Raw genomic sequence first — 18,441 nt, 5'->3', positions numbered from 1 at the left:
GAAACTTATTCTCTGCTCTTGCTCAATTGTGAGTCCCCAGTATCTGATATTCCTCTGGGACCTCAGCCATCAAGCTCCTACAGCTCTAGGGGTGGCCAGTTAGATCAGTTGGTTGGAGCTGGCGCTGATAACACGAAGGTTGCCTGTTGGATCCCCGCATGGGCCACTGCGTCCTCCTTAAAAAAAAAAAAAAAAAAAAAAGTAATTGTGGTTTAAAAGGTTTGAAATAATTGCAAAAACTGTGAAGAAAAAAAACAAAACAAAAAAAAACTCCTGCAGCTCTGGCCTAGTTCTACTCACCCCACTCAGAAGGAAGGAAGATGGTGAAGGAAAGTAGGTTTCCTGGCCAAAATGAGACAGGAGAAGCTGGGGACAGGAGCAAAATTTAATTGAGCATCAAATCTGTGATGGAGATTGTGCCAAAACTTGCTGTCCATTAACCATTCAATTCCCACAAGAACTATGGGAGACAGTTTGGATGACGGACTGAGGCTCAGAGCCATTGCTTGACCTGTCCAAGATGACACTCCTGGTAAGCAAATGAGCCAGAATTAAAGCTTAGTACTGCCCGACACCTGGCCTGGTATCTCTGCACACGTTCTGTCTTCATGAAAAGGTTTTGATTTAATCCTGCAAACTCTGTAAATCCCTCTATGGGGTCTCCCCTGAAGTGATACATACAATCTTTTCAACACAAAGGAATTTCTTGTCTTAAAGGTAGAGAAGGAAAGCAAATACATTTTAGATTATATTTTCTATATAAATGGAATTGCATTGTGCTACCTGCTTTTTTGCATTCAATTAACAATATATCAGGACCCTTTCTCCCATCAGTTTATAAAATGTCCTTTATTCATTTCTCATCTTTATCTCATTTCATAATATGCAACATAATTTGTTTACTGAGCATTTCCCTATTGATGGACACTTAGGTTTTTCCAGTTTTGTTTTCTTGTTTTGCTTTTATTTGTTATTTGGTGTTCTGATCAGTATTTGTCATAGGTTGGGTTTTTAGAAGTGAATGCTGAGACTGAAGTTAGGGTGCGAGCTATTTATTAGGGATCAAAGCCTGGGAAAGGAAAGGGGAAGGAGAAGTGGACAGTGAGAGAAGTTAAACAGCTGTGAAGACCAGACAAAGCTTCAGCCAATACAATAGAGGACTCTGGGAATTCAAGCAACATTGCCTGTCAGAGCTGTCCAGCACTGGGCTTTTATAATCCCTCCTCACACAGTTACCAGATGAAGGCCAGGGGCTGTCAGCACAGATCACACTTCCCACACTGGTCACCAAGTCCTTCTTAAAAGAATATTGGATTTGTGTAGCTCGTCTCTGTGTCTACCACAGTACTACATTGTATCCCCATATTGACTTGGGCATAACTAACATTTTTGCGTTGTTGAATCTTTCCCACAAAGAACATGGTTGTTTTCTCCATTCACTCACACATGCATTTATGCATACATTTAACAAGTACTTATTGAGTGTCTACAATATGCCAGGCATTTTCCTTCAGAAGAGGCTTACTTCAGATGTGAACCAACAGAGAAAAGAGGCCCTGCCGTCACAGAACTTACATTCTGATAGATGACAAACATAAACAAATACAATATATATAATGTCATGTGGTGATAAGGGCTATGGAGGAAAATATAGCAGGTAAATGAGATGTGGTCAATTTTTAATAGGCCGTCAAGAATAGGGTGTCAAGAAAGGTCTTACTGAGAAGGTGATAAGTCTGAAGGAGGTGAGGGAGCAAGTCATGAGAAGTTCCAGACAGAAGAGTGTTCCAGACAGAAGGCACAGCAAGTGCAAAGGCACAGCAAGTGAGAGCATGTCTCGTGTATACAAAAATCATCCACTTGCCAGAGATTTTATAGAGTGCTGAGCTAGAGAGAAGAGGAGACAAGTCCAGAAGGAAAATGTGGAGCATCAATTTTTTAGGGCCTTGTAGGCTTTTGTTAAGGATTTGTTTTTACTCCAAGTTAGAGGAGCAGACTTTGGAGGGGTCAGAGCAAAGGAGTGAATGACCTGATTTATAGGTTAACTGTAACTATGTGACCGTTATGGTCTGCATTTTGTGAAAAGAGATGAGAGTGGAAACCAAGAATCCAGGTAAGGAGCTATTGTAATATCCAGGTGAGAGCTGATGGTAGTATATGCATGGAGGTGGTGGAAAATGTTCTGATTCTAGATATGTTGTGAAGGTAGAGTTGACAAGATTTTGCTAATAACTTGCTTGTGGGTGTAACCTGGTGGGGTTACCCCAAATTTTTTACCTGGTGGGGTTACCCCAAATTTCTACAGCAACCAAGTGTTTTTGTTTTGTTTTGTTTTGTTTTTTCATAAAACCAAAGCAAAGTTGTTTTAATATGTGCCATGATTTCTATGTCTGGTATTTCTTTAAAATTTAAAAACTAGAAATTATTGTTCTACATATAAATGTATTCAGAAAAAAATCTTATTTATGTCTAATAGGATTTGAGGATGAACTCTAGATTTTAAATACAGTAGACTCCATGTCTTTTCTTGGAAGTTTTTGAGGACTAATTTTTGGTAGTATCTCTTTGGCATAAAAGATTTTATGAAGTCCAGCTTTTCAAAGTGCTAACTCAAAACAAAGTCTAGGGTCAGAAATTATCTGCTGTTCATTGTATGCATTCAATGTGAAGAGTGACTTTGTGAAGAGTGACTTTTGAAGAATAAATTCTTCTTCAATTCCAATACCCATCTTTGCCTTCAGTACCATTGTATCTGACATCATTCTAACAGGATCATATGGAGCAGCAATAGCAACCTAGACTTTTTTGGTTTGTATCCAGTCTGACATTTAGTCCAGTCCAGTCATCCCGTCATAGCTGTGTGACTCTGGGGAACCTCTGTGCCTCTTCAGTTTCCTTTTCTGTTTCCTAAGGGCTTCTAGCCATCTCTCTGTTTCTTCTTCTTCATGTGCTTCTTGAAGAGCCACTTCTCTTTTCTCCATCAATTGCTTTTCTAATAATTCTTGTCTATATTTAATCCAATGGTTGCCTTCCAGTTTCAGCCTCCTGCACCCAAGTAGGGTATTTCCTGTGGGCCTGGTGACTGTGAACGAGTTCTGGTGGAGTGTACAGCATCCAAGTTCTTAGTGGTCCTGTCTTTACTGAGTCGTCGAGATTGGCCATTGACCATATTACAGGACATGGGAGTGCCATATGGCACCCTAGAGAGTCTCACGGACAGCAGACTCAGTCCTCTTTTTCCCCATTGTGAAGCAGCAGACCCATTTCCCTTCTTAATTAAAATCAATCACCCCAAGAGTATAATTACCCCCACCCCATACTTATGGTGTTATGGGGAACCCAAATCATCCAGCAGTCAGTCTCACCTTCAAATTTAAACAGAACCAAGACTTTCTTCCCTAGTGGGTGGGTTCTTTTCTTGGGCACTGGAACTTCCAAAATCCAATGATCCCAGATTGTACAGATGAAGAGCAAACATTCCTTACGTGGATTCTTAGGTGTCAGGTGATAGTAGACACCACCCTCGTCTGTTCCTTGTTTGTGTACATGGCTGTGAGGAAGATGGCACCATATTGGCCACTAATTTAAGGTGTTTACCCACTGATAACCCAGACATGAGAGGAAAGAGAAACATAGTAAAATAAGAAGCTTACCCATTTCCAGACCCCAAACTCAGAGATAGCAATTCTATGTGATGTGTGTGTTTTTAGATATATTTCTGTGCATATTTATATATCTGTAAGCATACACACACACATGTAATAAGTTGGCATTTTTTTTACACAAAATTTTCTCTGTAACATGCTTGTGCCTGGAAATGGTTATTGAGGACTTTCCCATGTCACTGCCTCCTCCTTCTGTTTAAAGGCTGCGTGGTGTTCCAGAGCATAGATGGGCTAGACCTTATTTATTGACTCCTTTAGTGATGCATTTTGGAGATGCTGCATCTTTCTTTTTTATAAGTAATGCTAACGGGAATAGGTTTATGTATTCCTGTTTGTGCTAAGAGACAAATATTTCTCTTGGTTAGATATCTAGAAGTACTATTGCTGAGTAGAAACATCAAACTCAATTTTTTTTTTTTTTTACTAAGATGGTGGATTAGGTAAACGCTATGCCTACTGCATCCCAGGATCACACCAAAATCACAAATAAATTATAGAACAATCAACCTCAAGAATCATTTAAAGACTAGCTGAACAGAACCCCTATAACTAAGGATATAAATAAGAGGCCACATTGAGAGAGGTAGGAGTGGGGGAGATGAGAAATTGGCTGACTTCAAACCCAGAGATAGTGGTTGAACATTGGGAAAGACACCTCGGTGGTGGGGGTCCCCCCTGAAGAGGGAGGGGTCCCAGCTCCATGCCGGGCTCCCCAGCCGAGGGGTCCTGTGCCAGGAAGAGGAGTTCCCACAACATTTGGCAGTGAAAATCAGCAAGGATTCTGTCTGCCCTTTCCTGTGAGAATGGAAGGTGGCTAGGAACCCAGACACCCTCTTATAGAGCCTGTACACAGACTTACTTGATGCAGACATTTACCTGGTCTCTGGTGGAAGGGCGGCAGCTTGGGAGGCCCAGGGATGAGTAGGGAAAGACTGAGTTGTGTGGCTTTGGGGGTGAGATCTGGAGGGACAGGAGCCATTGTTGTCCCTGTGTGGAGCCTGACACACATGTAGCCTACAGAAGGGTGCCATCTTTCCAGTGTTGAGTCCTCCCCAAAGGGCCACCTCATTGGTCAGATGGAATCCACATGTGTGCACCACCTTGGTGATGCCCTGGGTCCCTGCCCCCTACATAGCTCGTTCTACATCTCCCAGGGCACTCTTGACTGCTGGACTGCTGGCCCCCCACACAGACAATGGAGGCCTTTTGCAGTGGTAGACAGCCTGCAGCAGCCCAGGAAATGTTTGCTGGTGGGAGGTGACCGAAGACCTGCCCTGCAGCAACTCTTGGGCAACTCTCAGGATCCTGCAAGCCTGGGGTGGATGGTGGCTAGCCATGGTGTTCTTGGGGCATTTTTGTGGGGTGGTCATGGCCCAGCACCTGTGCAGGAGCCTTGATTGCATTGACTTTGTAGAAACCACAGACCATACCCCGTGGCTCCCTGGAACCTCACTCCACCCACTTAGAGCTGCATTGCCAAGGGCACTCTGTGCCTGGGTGGCCTTGCCCCACAAGCTTGGGGAAGAACCTGGGAGCTTTCGGTGGTGGAGAGTGACCCAAAAACTGTACCACAACAACTCTTCAGCATCTGTGGGGGATTTGCGAGCCTGAGGCAAGTGGTGGCTGGCTGCAGTGTTCTAAGGATACTGTGCAAAGTGGTCACAGGCTGGGCACTGGCATAAGAACTGAATGTGCATTAACTTTGTAAAAACCATGGGCCACATCTCATGATTCCCTGGGACTCTGCCCTCCCCAGCTGCACCACTGAGGGCACTCTCAACACCAGGTCAACAAGCCTGGCTCAGGCATGTAAAGAGGCTCTTTCAATGACTGGGTCTTATGGGCAGCTGACAGGTGGTGGGGAGAAGAGGGAGGCTAGGCCTTTTATTAAGCTACCTCAGGCCCACTACTGGTGGAAGCTGGCCTCAGTTCACAGGCCACACACACACACACCTCCAGGTTCACCACAAGCAGTAGCCAACCACATATAGCTTTGTGGCTCCTACCTGGTAGCTGAAGGCTTGTAACAGGCCAGGCTGAAATTGGCCTGCATGGGAGCCCCTCCCAAGAGATACCGGAAACAACTCACCCTAAGGCTGGCTTCAGACCACACTGGAGCACTACCTGGTTCCCACAGTTGGCACACCCAAAAGGGGCTCTCACAGGCACAAGAGCTCCCAGGGGCAAATCCTCCTTTGAGGGTTCAGCACCCACACAGCAGCACATACACTGTGGGCAGAACCAATCCTCACAGTCAGTCAGCCCCAAGAGTCAATCCCACTTACTGACATGCCAAAAGGCAATCAAGACTCAATAACAACAGGAGAACACACACAACACACTCAAAGGACACTCCTGAAACACATGCACAGGAGATCAGGGAGACTGTGCCACCAGACCACACAGGACAAATACTACATAAGTCCACCCAGCAAAGTCAAGAGACATAGGAGATCTATCTAATACACAGAAGCAAACACAGAGAGGCAGCCAAAATGAGGAAACAAAGAAACATGTTCCAAGTAAAAGAACAAGAGAAACCTCCAGAAATAGAACTAAATAAAATGGAGGCAAGCAACCTAGTAGAGACAGAGTTTAAAACACTGGTTATAAGAAGGCTTACTGAACTTTGTGAGAATTTCAACAAAGAGATGGCAAGCATAAATAAGGACTTAGAAACCATAAAAAAGAACCAGTTAGAAATAAAAAGCACAATAACTGAAATGAAGAATACATTAAAAGGAATTAACAGTAGATTATGATGTGTGATCACAAAATACAGTGAACGTTTAAATTTCAAAAAAATTATTACAGTAAAAGACACATTGCTATTAATCTCCCTCAAAATATTCCCCCTTGCTTTTAACACACTTATCCCATCATTCTTGCCACTTTCTGAAGCAGTTCTGGAAGTCTTCTTTCGTGAGTGTCTTTAATTGCACTGTCATGGCTGCCTCAATGTCCTGAATCATTTTGACTTTGGGGAAGAGACAGAAATGGCATGGTGCCAGATCTGGTGAATAATATGGTGTGGATGAGGACACACCATAATATTTTTATTTGACAAAAATTGCCATACCAGAAACGATATGTGACATGGAGCATTGTCATGATGGAGGATGATTTATGGCACACTTTAAAACACACCTTCTCTCAACTGTAGCTCACACCTGACTGACTACACTAAACAAGTTGAAACTTGTCACACACTGTTACTAAGGTTCAACATGCTGCTTCCTGAATTGAAGATCCCTGCTTTTCCATTGAATGGCACTCAGCAGCAGCATTCACCCTATTTGTTGATCACAATGGAAAGGCTCCGTGTCACACATCACTTCTGGTATGGCAATTTCTATCAAATAAAAACATTATGTGTGTCCTCATTAACCTTATTCACCAGATCTGACACTGTGCAACTTCTTGCTTTTCCCCAAAGTAAAAATGACCATGAAAGGAAAATGTTTTGAATCGATTCAGGACATCAAGGCAACCATGACAGTGCAACTAAAGACACTTATGAAAGAGTACTTCCAAAACTGCTTCAGAAAGGGGCAAGAACAATGGGATAAGTGTATTCAAAGTGAGAGGGAGTATTTTGAGGGGGATTAATAAAAATGTGTCTTTTACTGTAATAATTTTTTTATTTAAACTATCACTGCATTGTTTGAACACACCTCATAGATGAAACAGAGGATCAAAGCAGCAATTTAGAAGACAGAATAGCAGAAAACACCCAATCAGAACAACAACAAAGAATAAAAAACAATGAAGATAGTTTAAGGGACTTGTGGGATAATATCAAGTGTAGTAACATTCACATCATAGGAGTACCAGAAGGAGAAAAGAGGGAGCAAAGGATCAAGAAACTATTTGAAAAAATAATGACTGAAAACTTCCCTAACCTGGTGACAATATAGACATACAAGCCAAGGAAGTACAGAGAGTCCAAACAAGATGAACCCAAAAAGGCTCACATGAAGACACATCATAATTGAAATGGCAAAGGTTAAAGTCAAAGAGAGAATCCTGAAATCAGCAAGAGAAAGACAACTACTTGCTTACAAGGGACTTTCATAAGACTGTCAGCTGATTTCTCAACAGAAACTTGGCAAGCCAGAAAATATCCAAAGTAATGAAAAACAAGGACCTACAAACCAAGACTACTCTACCCAGCAAGACTATCATCTAAAATTGAAGAAAAGATAAAGAGCTTTCCAGACAAGAAAAAGCCAGTATTACCAGAAATGTTAAAAGGACTTCTTTAAGAAGAGGAATGGAAACAAACAGAAATCAAAAATATGAATCATAAAATATCAATAGCTATGTACCTATCAACAATCACTTTAAATGTAAATGGATTAAATGCTCCAATCAAAAGACATAAGGTAGCCTTTTCTCCCAGGTCCCTTCCTCCCCCCAATCCCCGCCAAGCAAGGCGGCAGCACACGATTGAATAATGTCCCGAGTTCCACTGGGGAAAGTCCTCCTGAGGAATGTCATCCAGCACACAGATGCTCATAATAAGATTCAGGAGGGGGCCGGCCCGGTGGCTCAAGCGGTTAGAGCTCCGTGCTCCTAACTCCAAAGGCTGCCGGTTCGATTCCCACATGGGCCAGTGGGCTCTCAACCACAAGGTTGCCAGTTCAATTCCTCGAGTCCCGCAAGGGATGGTGGGCTCTGCCCCCTGCAACTAAGATTGAACACGGCACCTTGAGCTGAGCTGCCTCCCGGATGGCTCAGTTGTTGGTTGGAGCGCGGGCTCTCAACCACAGGTTGCCAGTTCAATTCCTCGAGTCCCGCAAGGGATGGTGGGCAGCGCCCCCTGCAACTAAAATTGAACATGGCACCTTGAGCTGAGCTGCCGCTGAGCTCCCGAATGGCTCAGTTGGTTGGAGCCTGTCCTCTCAACCACAAGGTTGCCGGTTCGACTCCCGCAAGGGATGGTGGGCTGTGCCCCCTGCAACTAGCAACGGCAACTGGACTTGGAGCTGAGCTGCGCCCTCCACAACTAAGACTGCAAGAACAACAACTTGAAGCTGAACAGAACCCTCCACAACTAAGACTGAAAGGACAACAATTTGACCATTGCTCCCCAATAAAGTCCTGTTCCCCTTCCCCCAATAAAATCTAAAAAAAAAAAAAAAAAAAAAAAAGATTCAGGAGGAATCAGATATATGGAAAATAAGAGAGTTGGAGAAACAGATAGAAAATGCTTACTGGGGAACCAAAAGGAAAATGTTACCCAGCAGTTCAAGCCGGATGCATAGTGATGGTTTTGATGAAGAAACTCAGAGAGACTATTGGAGGCCAAAGAATGAAATTTCTGGAGCACTGGAAGATAATTTTCTTAAGGCTAAATCCTGGAACAAGAAGTTATATGATTATGAAGCTGACATGCCAGACAGATGGGGTCACAGTGGTTACAAAGAGTTATACCCTGAAGAATTTGAAACAGACAGTAGAGATCAGCAAGATATTACCAATGGAAAAAAAACATCTCCCCAGGTAAAATCATCTACCCACGAATCTCACAAGCACAAGAAGTCAAAGAAATCCCACACACAAAAAAAAAAAAAAAGCAGAAAAAGAAGTCACACAAAAAAACAGAAGAAAAGTAAAAAGGAAGCCATAGATATAATGCAGATTCCTCAAGCGAGTTCTCAGAAGAAAATGGAGCTTCTAGTACTAGAAAACAACCACATAAGCGTAAGGAAAAAATCCAGGAAAAAGTCTCTCAAAAAATCTGCTTTAGTCTTAGAGGCAGAAAGTGACACTTCTCAGTCAGGAGATTCTGCATCTAGCAGTTCTGAGGAAAGTGAGGAAAAAGACGCTAAGAAAACCAAAAGGAAAAAGAGATTAAAAAAAAAAGTCCATATTCCTGTAGTAAACAATGAGATACAGGAGAGGACAAACAAACGCACAAATTGGAAAGTGGTTACAGATGAAAGGTCTGCTGAGAGCTCAGAGGATGACTAAATACAGAAGAAACATTCTTCAGTTTCCCATGTGACTGGATATTTACAGCTATGACACCTTGGGGCTTTGCCAGTGACTCATTGCTCCCCACAGGGGACCTGAGGGCAGAGCTCTTCGTGCCACCTGTGTGGTGCCACCTGTGTGCGTTCTCATAGACGTGTCTTCTATTTTGGCCTGTTAAACTTGATCCTCTTATTGATAATGGGGAATCTGGTATTTTGTTATGAAAGTTTCTTGAAGAGATTATTTTTTGCAATTAATTAAATTCAGCGTAGAGTGCATATACAGCAAATTAAAGGACCCAGAAAGCTGAATCCAGTGACCTGGGTATACCAATTGAAATGTTGAATTTTGGGGAAAGCAATACCATGTAGAATGGTCTAAGGGAACATTGTGTTGCTCTCATCGGTCTATTAAGCAGTTGCCACTTGACATTTTTTGTCTTCAGCCTTGTTGCTTTTTATTTTGGCCCCATACGTGTGGTCCAATAACAAATATTTTCCCTTTATAACACCCACAGACAGCTGTTATTAAAAGAGGCTAGGGTTTTCTGTCAAATTTACCTGCTGGACAGGGACTGTAGCTATACTTAGTATACCCTTAAAACATGGTAATTGGATAGTAAATGGTTTTCTAGTTCAAAAAAAAAAAAAGACATAAGGCAGCTGAATGGATAAGAATACAAGACCCATGCATATGCTGTCTACAAGAGACCCACCTCAGATCAAAAGACACACACAGACTGAAAGTAAACGGATGACAAAATTTACTTCATACAAATGGAAATGAGAAAAAACATTGGGTAGCAATACTTGTATTGGACAGAGTAGACTTTAAAATGAAGACTATAATAAGGACAAAGACAGACATTACCTGATAATGAAGGGATCAATCCAACAAAAGGACATCACCCTAGTAAACATTTATGTACCTAACATAGGAGAACCTAAATATATAAAGCAAATATTGACTGAAATAAAGGCAGAGATCAACAGTAACACAATCATAGTACAGGACTTTAACATCCCACTGACACCAATGAACAATCTTCCAGACAGAAAAGCAACACAAAAACAGCAGCTTTAAATGACACACTAGACCAGATGGATTTAATTGATATTTTTAAAGCATTTTACCCCAAAGCAACAGAATATACATTCTTTTCAAGTGCACATTGGAACATTTTCCAAGATAGACAATATGTTAGCCACAAAACAAGTCTCAATAAATTTAAGAGGATTGAAATCACAGTGTCTTCTCTAACCACAATGGTATGAAACTAGAAATTAATTACAAGAAAAAAATTGAAAAACACATAAATACATGGAGACTAAATTACAGGCTACTAAATAATGAATGGGTCAACAATGAGATGAAGGAAGAAATCAAAAGATACCTGAGACAAATGAAAATGAAAACACAATAATTCAAAATCTATGGGACACAGTGAAAGCAGTCTTAAGAGGGAAATTCATGGCAATGTAGGCCTACCTAAAGAAACAAAGAAACAAAATCTGAAATGAACAGTCTATCTTTGCACCAAAGGGAACTGGAAAAAGAACAGCAAACAAAGCCCAAAGTGAGTACAATGGAGGAAATAATAAAGATCAGAGAGAAGATAAATGAAATAGAGACAAAAAAACAATAAAAAATATCAATGAAACCAAGAGCTGTTTTTTTGACAAGACAGACAAAATTGACAAACCCTTGACCAGACTCATCAAGAAAAAAAGAAAGGATTCAAACAAATAAAATCAGAAATGAAAGGGAAAAATATTAACCGACACCACAGAAATTTAAAAAAATAAAATTAAGAAAATGCTATAAGAAAATACCAGGGGTGCCAAAAAAAATGTATACATATGATTTGTATTCATCTTTTGTTATTGGTGTATATTGAGTACTACAATTTTAATACAGTTTTTTCCTTTCTTAAAATGTGTATACATTTTTTTGGCACCCTCTATATATGCCAACAAATTGGACAATCTGGAAGAAATGGATAAATTCCTAGAAGCATACAGTCTTTTGAGGCTGAATCAAGAAGAAACAAATAATCTGAACCAACCTGTTACTACTAATGAAATTGAATCAGTAATAAACAAGCTCCCAACAAAGAAAAGTCATGGACCAGATGGCTTCACAGGTGAATTTTACCAAACATTCAAAAAAGAATTAACACCTATTCTTCTCAAACTATTCCAAAAAATCTAAGAGGAGGGAAGCTTCCCAAGTTGATTTTATGAGGCCATCAATACCCTTATTCCAAACCTGACGAAGGCATTACAAAAAAAGAAAACTATAGGCCAATAACCCTAATGAACATAGATGTAAAAATCCTCAACAAAATATTAGCAAACCAAATTCAGCAATACATTAAAAAGATCATACATCACAATCAAGTGGGATTCATTCCTGGTATGCAAGTTTGGTTCAATATCCACTAATCAATTAATGTGATATACCACATAAACAAAATGAAAAATAAAAATCATATGGTCATATTAATAGATGCAGAAAAAGCACTTGACAAAATCCAGCATCATTTTAATATAAAAACTCTCAGAAAAATGGGAGTAGAGGGAATATACCTCAACATAATAAAAGTCATATATGACAAACCCACAGCTAACATCATAGTCAATGGGGAAAAGCTAAAACATTTCCCTTAAGATCAGGAACAAGACAAGGATGCTCACTTTTACCACTTTTATTCAATATAATACTGGAAGTTCTAGCCACAGCAATCAGGCAAGATAAAGAAAAAAAAAGGCACCCAAGTGGGAATGAAGCAGTAAAATTGTCATTATTTGCAGGTGACATGATACTATAGAGAGAGAACCCAAAAGATTCCACCAAAAAACTATTATAACTGATAAATGAATTTGGTAGAGTAGCAGGATACAAATTTAATATCTGAAAATCAGTTGCATTTTTATATACCAATAACAAACTATCAGAAAGAGAAATTAAAAACACAACCCCATTTACAATTGCATCAAAAACATAAAATACTTAGGAATAAATTTAACCAAGAAAGTAAAAAACCTGTACTCAAAAACTCATGAGACATTTAAGAGAGAAATTTAAGAAGATACGAATAAATGGAAACATATACCATGCTCATAGATAGTTAAAATGTGCATACTACCCAAACCAATATATAAATTCAATGCAATCCCTATAAAATACCAATGGCATTTTTCACAGAACTAAAACAAATAATCCTAAATTTTATATAGAATTATAAAATGCCCTGAATAACCACTGCAATCCTGAGAAAGAACAAAGCTAGAGGTATCACGTTATCTGATATCAAATTATACTACAAGTCTATATTAATCAAAACAGCATTATATTGGGATAAAAACAGACACATAGGCCAATGGAACAGAATAGAAAACACAAAAATAAATTCATGCCTATATGGTCATTTAATTTATGACAAAGAAAGAAAGAATTTACATTGGGGTAAAGACAATCTATTTAATAAATGGTGCTGAGAAAACTGGACAGATGTATTATGAAAAAAAAGAAAGAAACTGGACTACCTTTTTACTCCATGTACAAGAATAAACTCAAAATGGATTAAAGACTTAAATGTAAGACTCAAAACCATAAAACTCCTAGAAGAAAATATAGAAAGTAAACTCTCAGACATTACCTTATTAATAATTAAAAATATTACTTTAGTAATATTTTTACTGATATATTTCCTTTGACAAGGGAAACAAAAGAAAAAAATAAACAAATGGGACTACATCAAACTAAAAAGTTTTTTCACAGCAAAGGAAACCATCAATAAAACAAAAAGACATCCTACTGCATAAGAGAAGATATTTGCCAATGATACATCTGATAAAGGGTTAATATCCAAAATTTATTAAAACAAAACAAAAAAATTCATACAACTCAATACTAAACAAACAAGCAATCCAATTAAAAAATGGGCAGAGGACATGAATAGACATTTCTCCAAAGAAGACATACACATGGCCAATAGACATATGAAAAGATGTCCAATATCACTAATAATCAGAGAAATGCAAATTAAAACCACAATGAGATATCATCTCACACCTATCAGAATAGCTACCATTGATGAATCAACAAACAACAAGTGCTGGCGAAGATAGGGAGAAAAGGGAACTCTCATGCCTTTTTGGTAAGATTGAAAATTCGTGCAGCCGCCCTGGAAAACAATGTGAAGTTTCCTCAAACAATTAAAAATAGAATTATCATATGACCCAGCAATCCCTCTTTTGGGTATTTATCCAAAGAAATCCAAAGCACTAATTCAAAAAGATATATGCATCTCTGTGTTCATTGCAGCATTATTTACAATAGGCAAGAAACTGAAGGAACCAAAGTGTCCATCAACAAATGACTGGCTAAAGATGTGGTACGTGTATAGAATGGAATATTACTCAGCCATAAAAAGAATGAAATTGTACCATTTTTGACAACATGGATGAACCTAGTTGGTATTATGCTAAGTGAGATAAGTCACAGAGAAAGACAAATACCATATGATTTCGTTTATATGTGAAATCTAAAATCTCACTTATATGTGAAATCTAAGAAATAAAATAAATGAACAAACAAAACAAACAAACTCATAGATACAGAGAACAAACTGATGGTTGCCAGGTGGGAGGGAGGTTGGGAGACTGGGTGAAAAAGGTGAAGGGATTAAGAAGTACAAACTGGCAATTCGCAGTAATCATGGAGGTGTAAAGTACAACATAGCAAATATAGTCAAAATTATTGTAATAACTATGTAGTGTTAGGGGGGTACTAGACTTATTGGGGGATCACTTCATAAGTTAGGTACTTTTAAATGTCTAACCATTATGTTGTATACCTAAAATTAATATAAAATAACATTAAATGTCAACTTTAATAGAAAAATAAAAAAATTTAATTGAAAATTGTATAGATAATGCCAATTTATCTTCTGAAAAGACATTACCAATGTATCTTCTCCCCAACTATATGTAAGGATATTTGTTTATCCACACATTCACCAACAAACCTGCAAATTCTTGCCAATGTGATGTTAAAGAAATATATTTTATGTTATTATTTCAGTTAGCACTTAACTGATTACTTGTTTGGAAAAAACAAAGCTTTGCATTACATTTTAGATTTAGAAACTGTCATTTAATTGAAGTTTATTACGAACAACTGCAACTGAAGACAGAAATGTATAACAGCTACTTCAGAACTGCACACTTGCATTTTATACTGTACTAAGTTTCTTCTTATTAAATTTATCGGGGTGACAATGGTTAGTAAAATTATGTAGGTTTCAAGTGTGATAAAGATATGGTACACAGTGGATACTACTTGGCCATAAGAAAAGATGAAATAGTGCCATTTGTGACAACATGGATGGATCTTGAGATTATCATGATAAGCGAAATAAGTCAGACAGAAAAAGTGGAGAACTGTATGACTTCACTCATATGTGGGGTATAAAACTGAAAGCAACAAATGAACAAAACAAACGAATAAAAAATCATAGACACAGACAACAGTTTAGTGGTTACCAGAGGGAAAGGGGATGGGAGGTTGGTAAGAAGAGGGAAAAGAGGATCAAATATATGGTGATGGAAGAAGAACTCTTGGTGGTGAATACCCAATGCACTACATAGATGATGTATTATAGAAATGTATACTTGAAACCTATATAATTTTACTAACAAATGTCACCCCAATAAATCAAATATATATGGTGCCAAAAAATGTATACACATTTTGAGAAAGGAAAAAAACTGTATTAAAATGTAATACACTGAATGATGCTAGCACTCATTTGATTAATGCCATCTTTTGAGTGAACGTCATACTAGATATTGTTACCATAATTCAATTCAACTGTGAAAAGTAATACATAGATAACATCTCTTAAAATGTGAACATTTTTTTGGCACCCCCTACACACACACTTATATGTATACACACACACACACACGCATACACACACGGTGCAAAAAAATGTATACACATCTTACGAAAGGAAAAAACTGTATTAAAATTCTAATACTCAATATATACCGATAACAAAAGATGAATACAAGTCACATTTGACTTCTGGAATTACGAGAGGTGCTCAAAGTGGTTACCATCAGCATCCAGACACTTCTGATTATGGCGAACTACTGCTTGAGCAACATTGACCAAAGTGTCCACTTGTATACATTTTTTTATGAACATGGCTTATAAACAGCATATAACTGGATTTTTTACCCAATGTAAGAATTTCTGTCGTTTATTAGTAGAATTAAATATATTCACATTTATTATAATTACTATATTTGGACTGCTTCCTGCCATATAATTTTGTGTTTCTATCTACCATATTTTCTTGTCTTTTTTTCTTTCCTGACTTTTAACAAATTTATTGTTGTTTCTTACATTTTCTTTCTCCTAATACTTTAGAAAGTATCTTGCTTCTATTCTTTCTGTGTTTACCTTCAAAGTTTTCTCACAGGATATCTTTTATTATCTTATGGAACACTGAAGTTCTTTTATCCTGTTCCAAAAAAGTTTATGGACATTCAGATCAAAATTGCATTATGTCTCTATATAATTTCTCTAATTGACATGTATAGACCACTCCACCCCAAAACAGCAGAGTGCACATTAATTTCAAGTGCTACGTGGAACTTACACCAAAATATAATATATCATGGATCATACCACAAACTTTAACAAATGTAAACAAATTGACTTTTTACAACATATGTCCTCAGATCATAATGGAATTAAAGTAGAAATCAACAGCAGGAAGATAATTTAAAAATTTTCAAAACTCAAAAATTAAATAACACATTTCTAAATAATCCATGAGTCAAAGAGACTGTCTCAAAAGAAATTAGAAACTAATTTTGAACTGAACTACAATTAAAATACAATATATCAAATTGTGGGATGCAGCTAGAGAAATGCTTAGAGAGAAATTTATAATATTAAAGGCTTATATTAAAAAGAAGAAAGGTCTTATGTTGACAATCTAAGATCCCACCTTACAAAATTAGAAAAAGGACAAAAGAAATTAGAAAAACCTGAAGTAAGCAGAAGAAAAGAAATAATAAAATAAAAGTAGAAATCAATGAAATTGAAAAAGAAAACCAAGAGAGAATATCAGTGAAACCAAAATTTGTTGTTGTTGTTTTTTAAATATCAAAACAATGGAGAAAACTCTAGCAAGACTGACAAAGAAAAAAGGGGGAAAACACAGATTTCTAATATCAGGAATAAAGAGGGGATATCACTACAGACTCTGAAAAAAGTTAAAGGATAATAAAAGAACATTATGAATAATTCTATGCACAAAATTGTAACGACTTAAATGAAATCGAACAATTATCCCCAAACCACACACTAACAAAACTTACATGAGATAAAATAAATAAATTGAATAGTTCTATAACTATTACAGGAATTGAATTCATAGTTTAAAACCTTCCAAAAAAGAAATCTCTAGACCTCGATGGCTTAACTAAAGAATTCTACCACTTAAATAAGAAATAACACCAATTCTATAAAATCACTTCCAGAAAAATAGGAGGAAATACTTCCCAACTTATTTTATTAGGCTAGCATTTTCCTGCTACCAAAACCAGACAAAGATAACACAAGAAAAAAAGATAACACAAGAAAATTTTGATCTGAATGCCCTGTATCTCTCATAACCAAAGATATAAAAATCCTCAACAGAATATTAGCATTTTGAATGTAGCAATATATAAGAAGAATTATATATTAACACCAAGTTAAGTTTTGTCCCAGGACTGCAAGGTTGACTCAATATTGAGAAATCAATTGATGAAACCCACCATATTAAGAAGAAAATCCATATAATTGTATCAATTCCTTCAGGATAAACAAGACAAAATTCAGTACCTATTCATGACTTAAAATAATAAAAAACAAAAACTTCTCAGCAAACTACAAGTAGAAGGGAACTTCCTCAGCCTGATGAAGGGCATCATACACTAATACCCTGTTTCCCTGAAAACAAGAACTAGCTGGACAATCAGCTCTAATGTGTCTTTCGGGGCAAAAATTAATATGAGACTCGGTATTATATTTTTTATTATATATTATATTATATTATTATATTAATTATATTAAAGACCTGGTCTTATATTATAGTAAAATAAGACCGGATCTTATATCAATTTTTGCTCCAAAAGCAACATTAGAGCTGATTGTCCAGCTAGGCCTTATTTTGGGAGAAACACAGTGGGTCATATCAAATAGACTTCCTTGGATTTTCTTTCCCGTACAAACAGCCACAAAGTCAATCTTAATTTCAAGTCTCAAAAGTCCAGTGCAGACTAAAACAAAACTTTAATCTCATATCCAATCAAGCGTTGTGCAGCACCAACTCAAGATCTGCAATGAACTTGCATTAGCAGACACTGTCAGGGCTTTGCTCATATCCTTTCAAATCTCTTCACTATTTTCATGCCCACTGGTTTCCAGTGTGATTTTATTCTTAACAGCCAGCACCTGTGTCTTTGTCAGATGACTGCCCTCAAGCTGCCAGAACAAGCTCCATCTGGGCACACAGAGAGCAGGATGTACCTGGGAATTTACATTCTCGCCAACAACAGGCAGCCCTTTACCAATGAGTGTTGGATGCAGGGGTAAAAATACTCCAGATCCTTTGTTCCTGATTGGGACAACTTTGAAATGTGACCTAGAGATGTGATCTTGTTATCTCAATTGCTCCCCTGTGGGATTCAGCTACATACATCACCACCACAGGACTTTGCTTGAGATTGCC

General features: G+C 37.9%; 2 protein-coding genes across 2 annotated transcripts in view; one reads left to right on the top strand and one right to left on the bottom strand.

The window, feature by feature from the left end:
- Positions 1-38: 38 nt before the first annotated feature.
- LOC109439058 (asialoglycoprotein receptor 2) overlaps positions 39-18,441 on the bottom strand; it is a 38,382-nt gene continuing 19,979 nt past the window's right edge. Inside the window, exons 8-9 of the mRNA XM_074320121.2 lie at positions 301-366; positions 39-176 (exon numbers count right to left, since the gene is read on the bottom strand). Coding sequence (XP_074176222.2) covers positions 105-176; positions 301-366 — 138 coding nt within the window. The 3' untranslated portion in view covers positions 39-104. The remainder of the gene's footprint in view (positions 177-300; positions 367-18,441) is intronic.
- On the top strand, positions 7,469-10,098 carry LOC109439059 (uncharacterized protein NKAPD1-like). Its single transcript, XM_088801959.1, is given in 4 exon segments — positions 7,469-8,211; positions 8,829-9,300; positions 9,303-9,376; positions 9,378-10,098. Coding segments are annotated over 4 exon segments (900 nt in total). The 5' UTR covers positions 7,469-8,121; the 3' UTR covers positions 9,642-10,098.

The sequence above is a fragment of the Rhinolophus sinicus genome, chromosome 12, assembly GCF_057876585.1.
Source record: "Rhinolophus sinicus isolate RSI-liver-muscle chromosome 12, RSI-T2T, whole genome shotgun sequence".
Classification (NCBI taxonomy): domain Eukaryota; kingdom Metazoa; phylum Chordata; class Mammalia; order Chiroptera; family Rhinolophidae; genus Rhinolophus; species Rhinolophus sinicus.
This window is presented reverse-complemented; position numbering and strand designations above follow the sequence as displayed.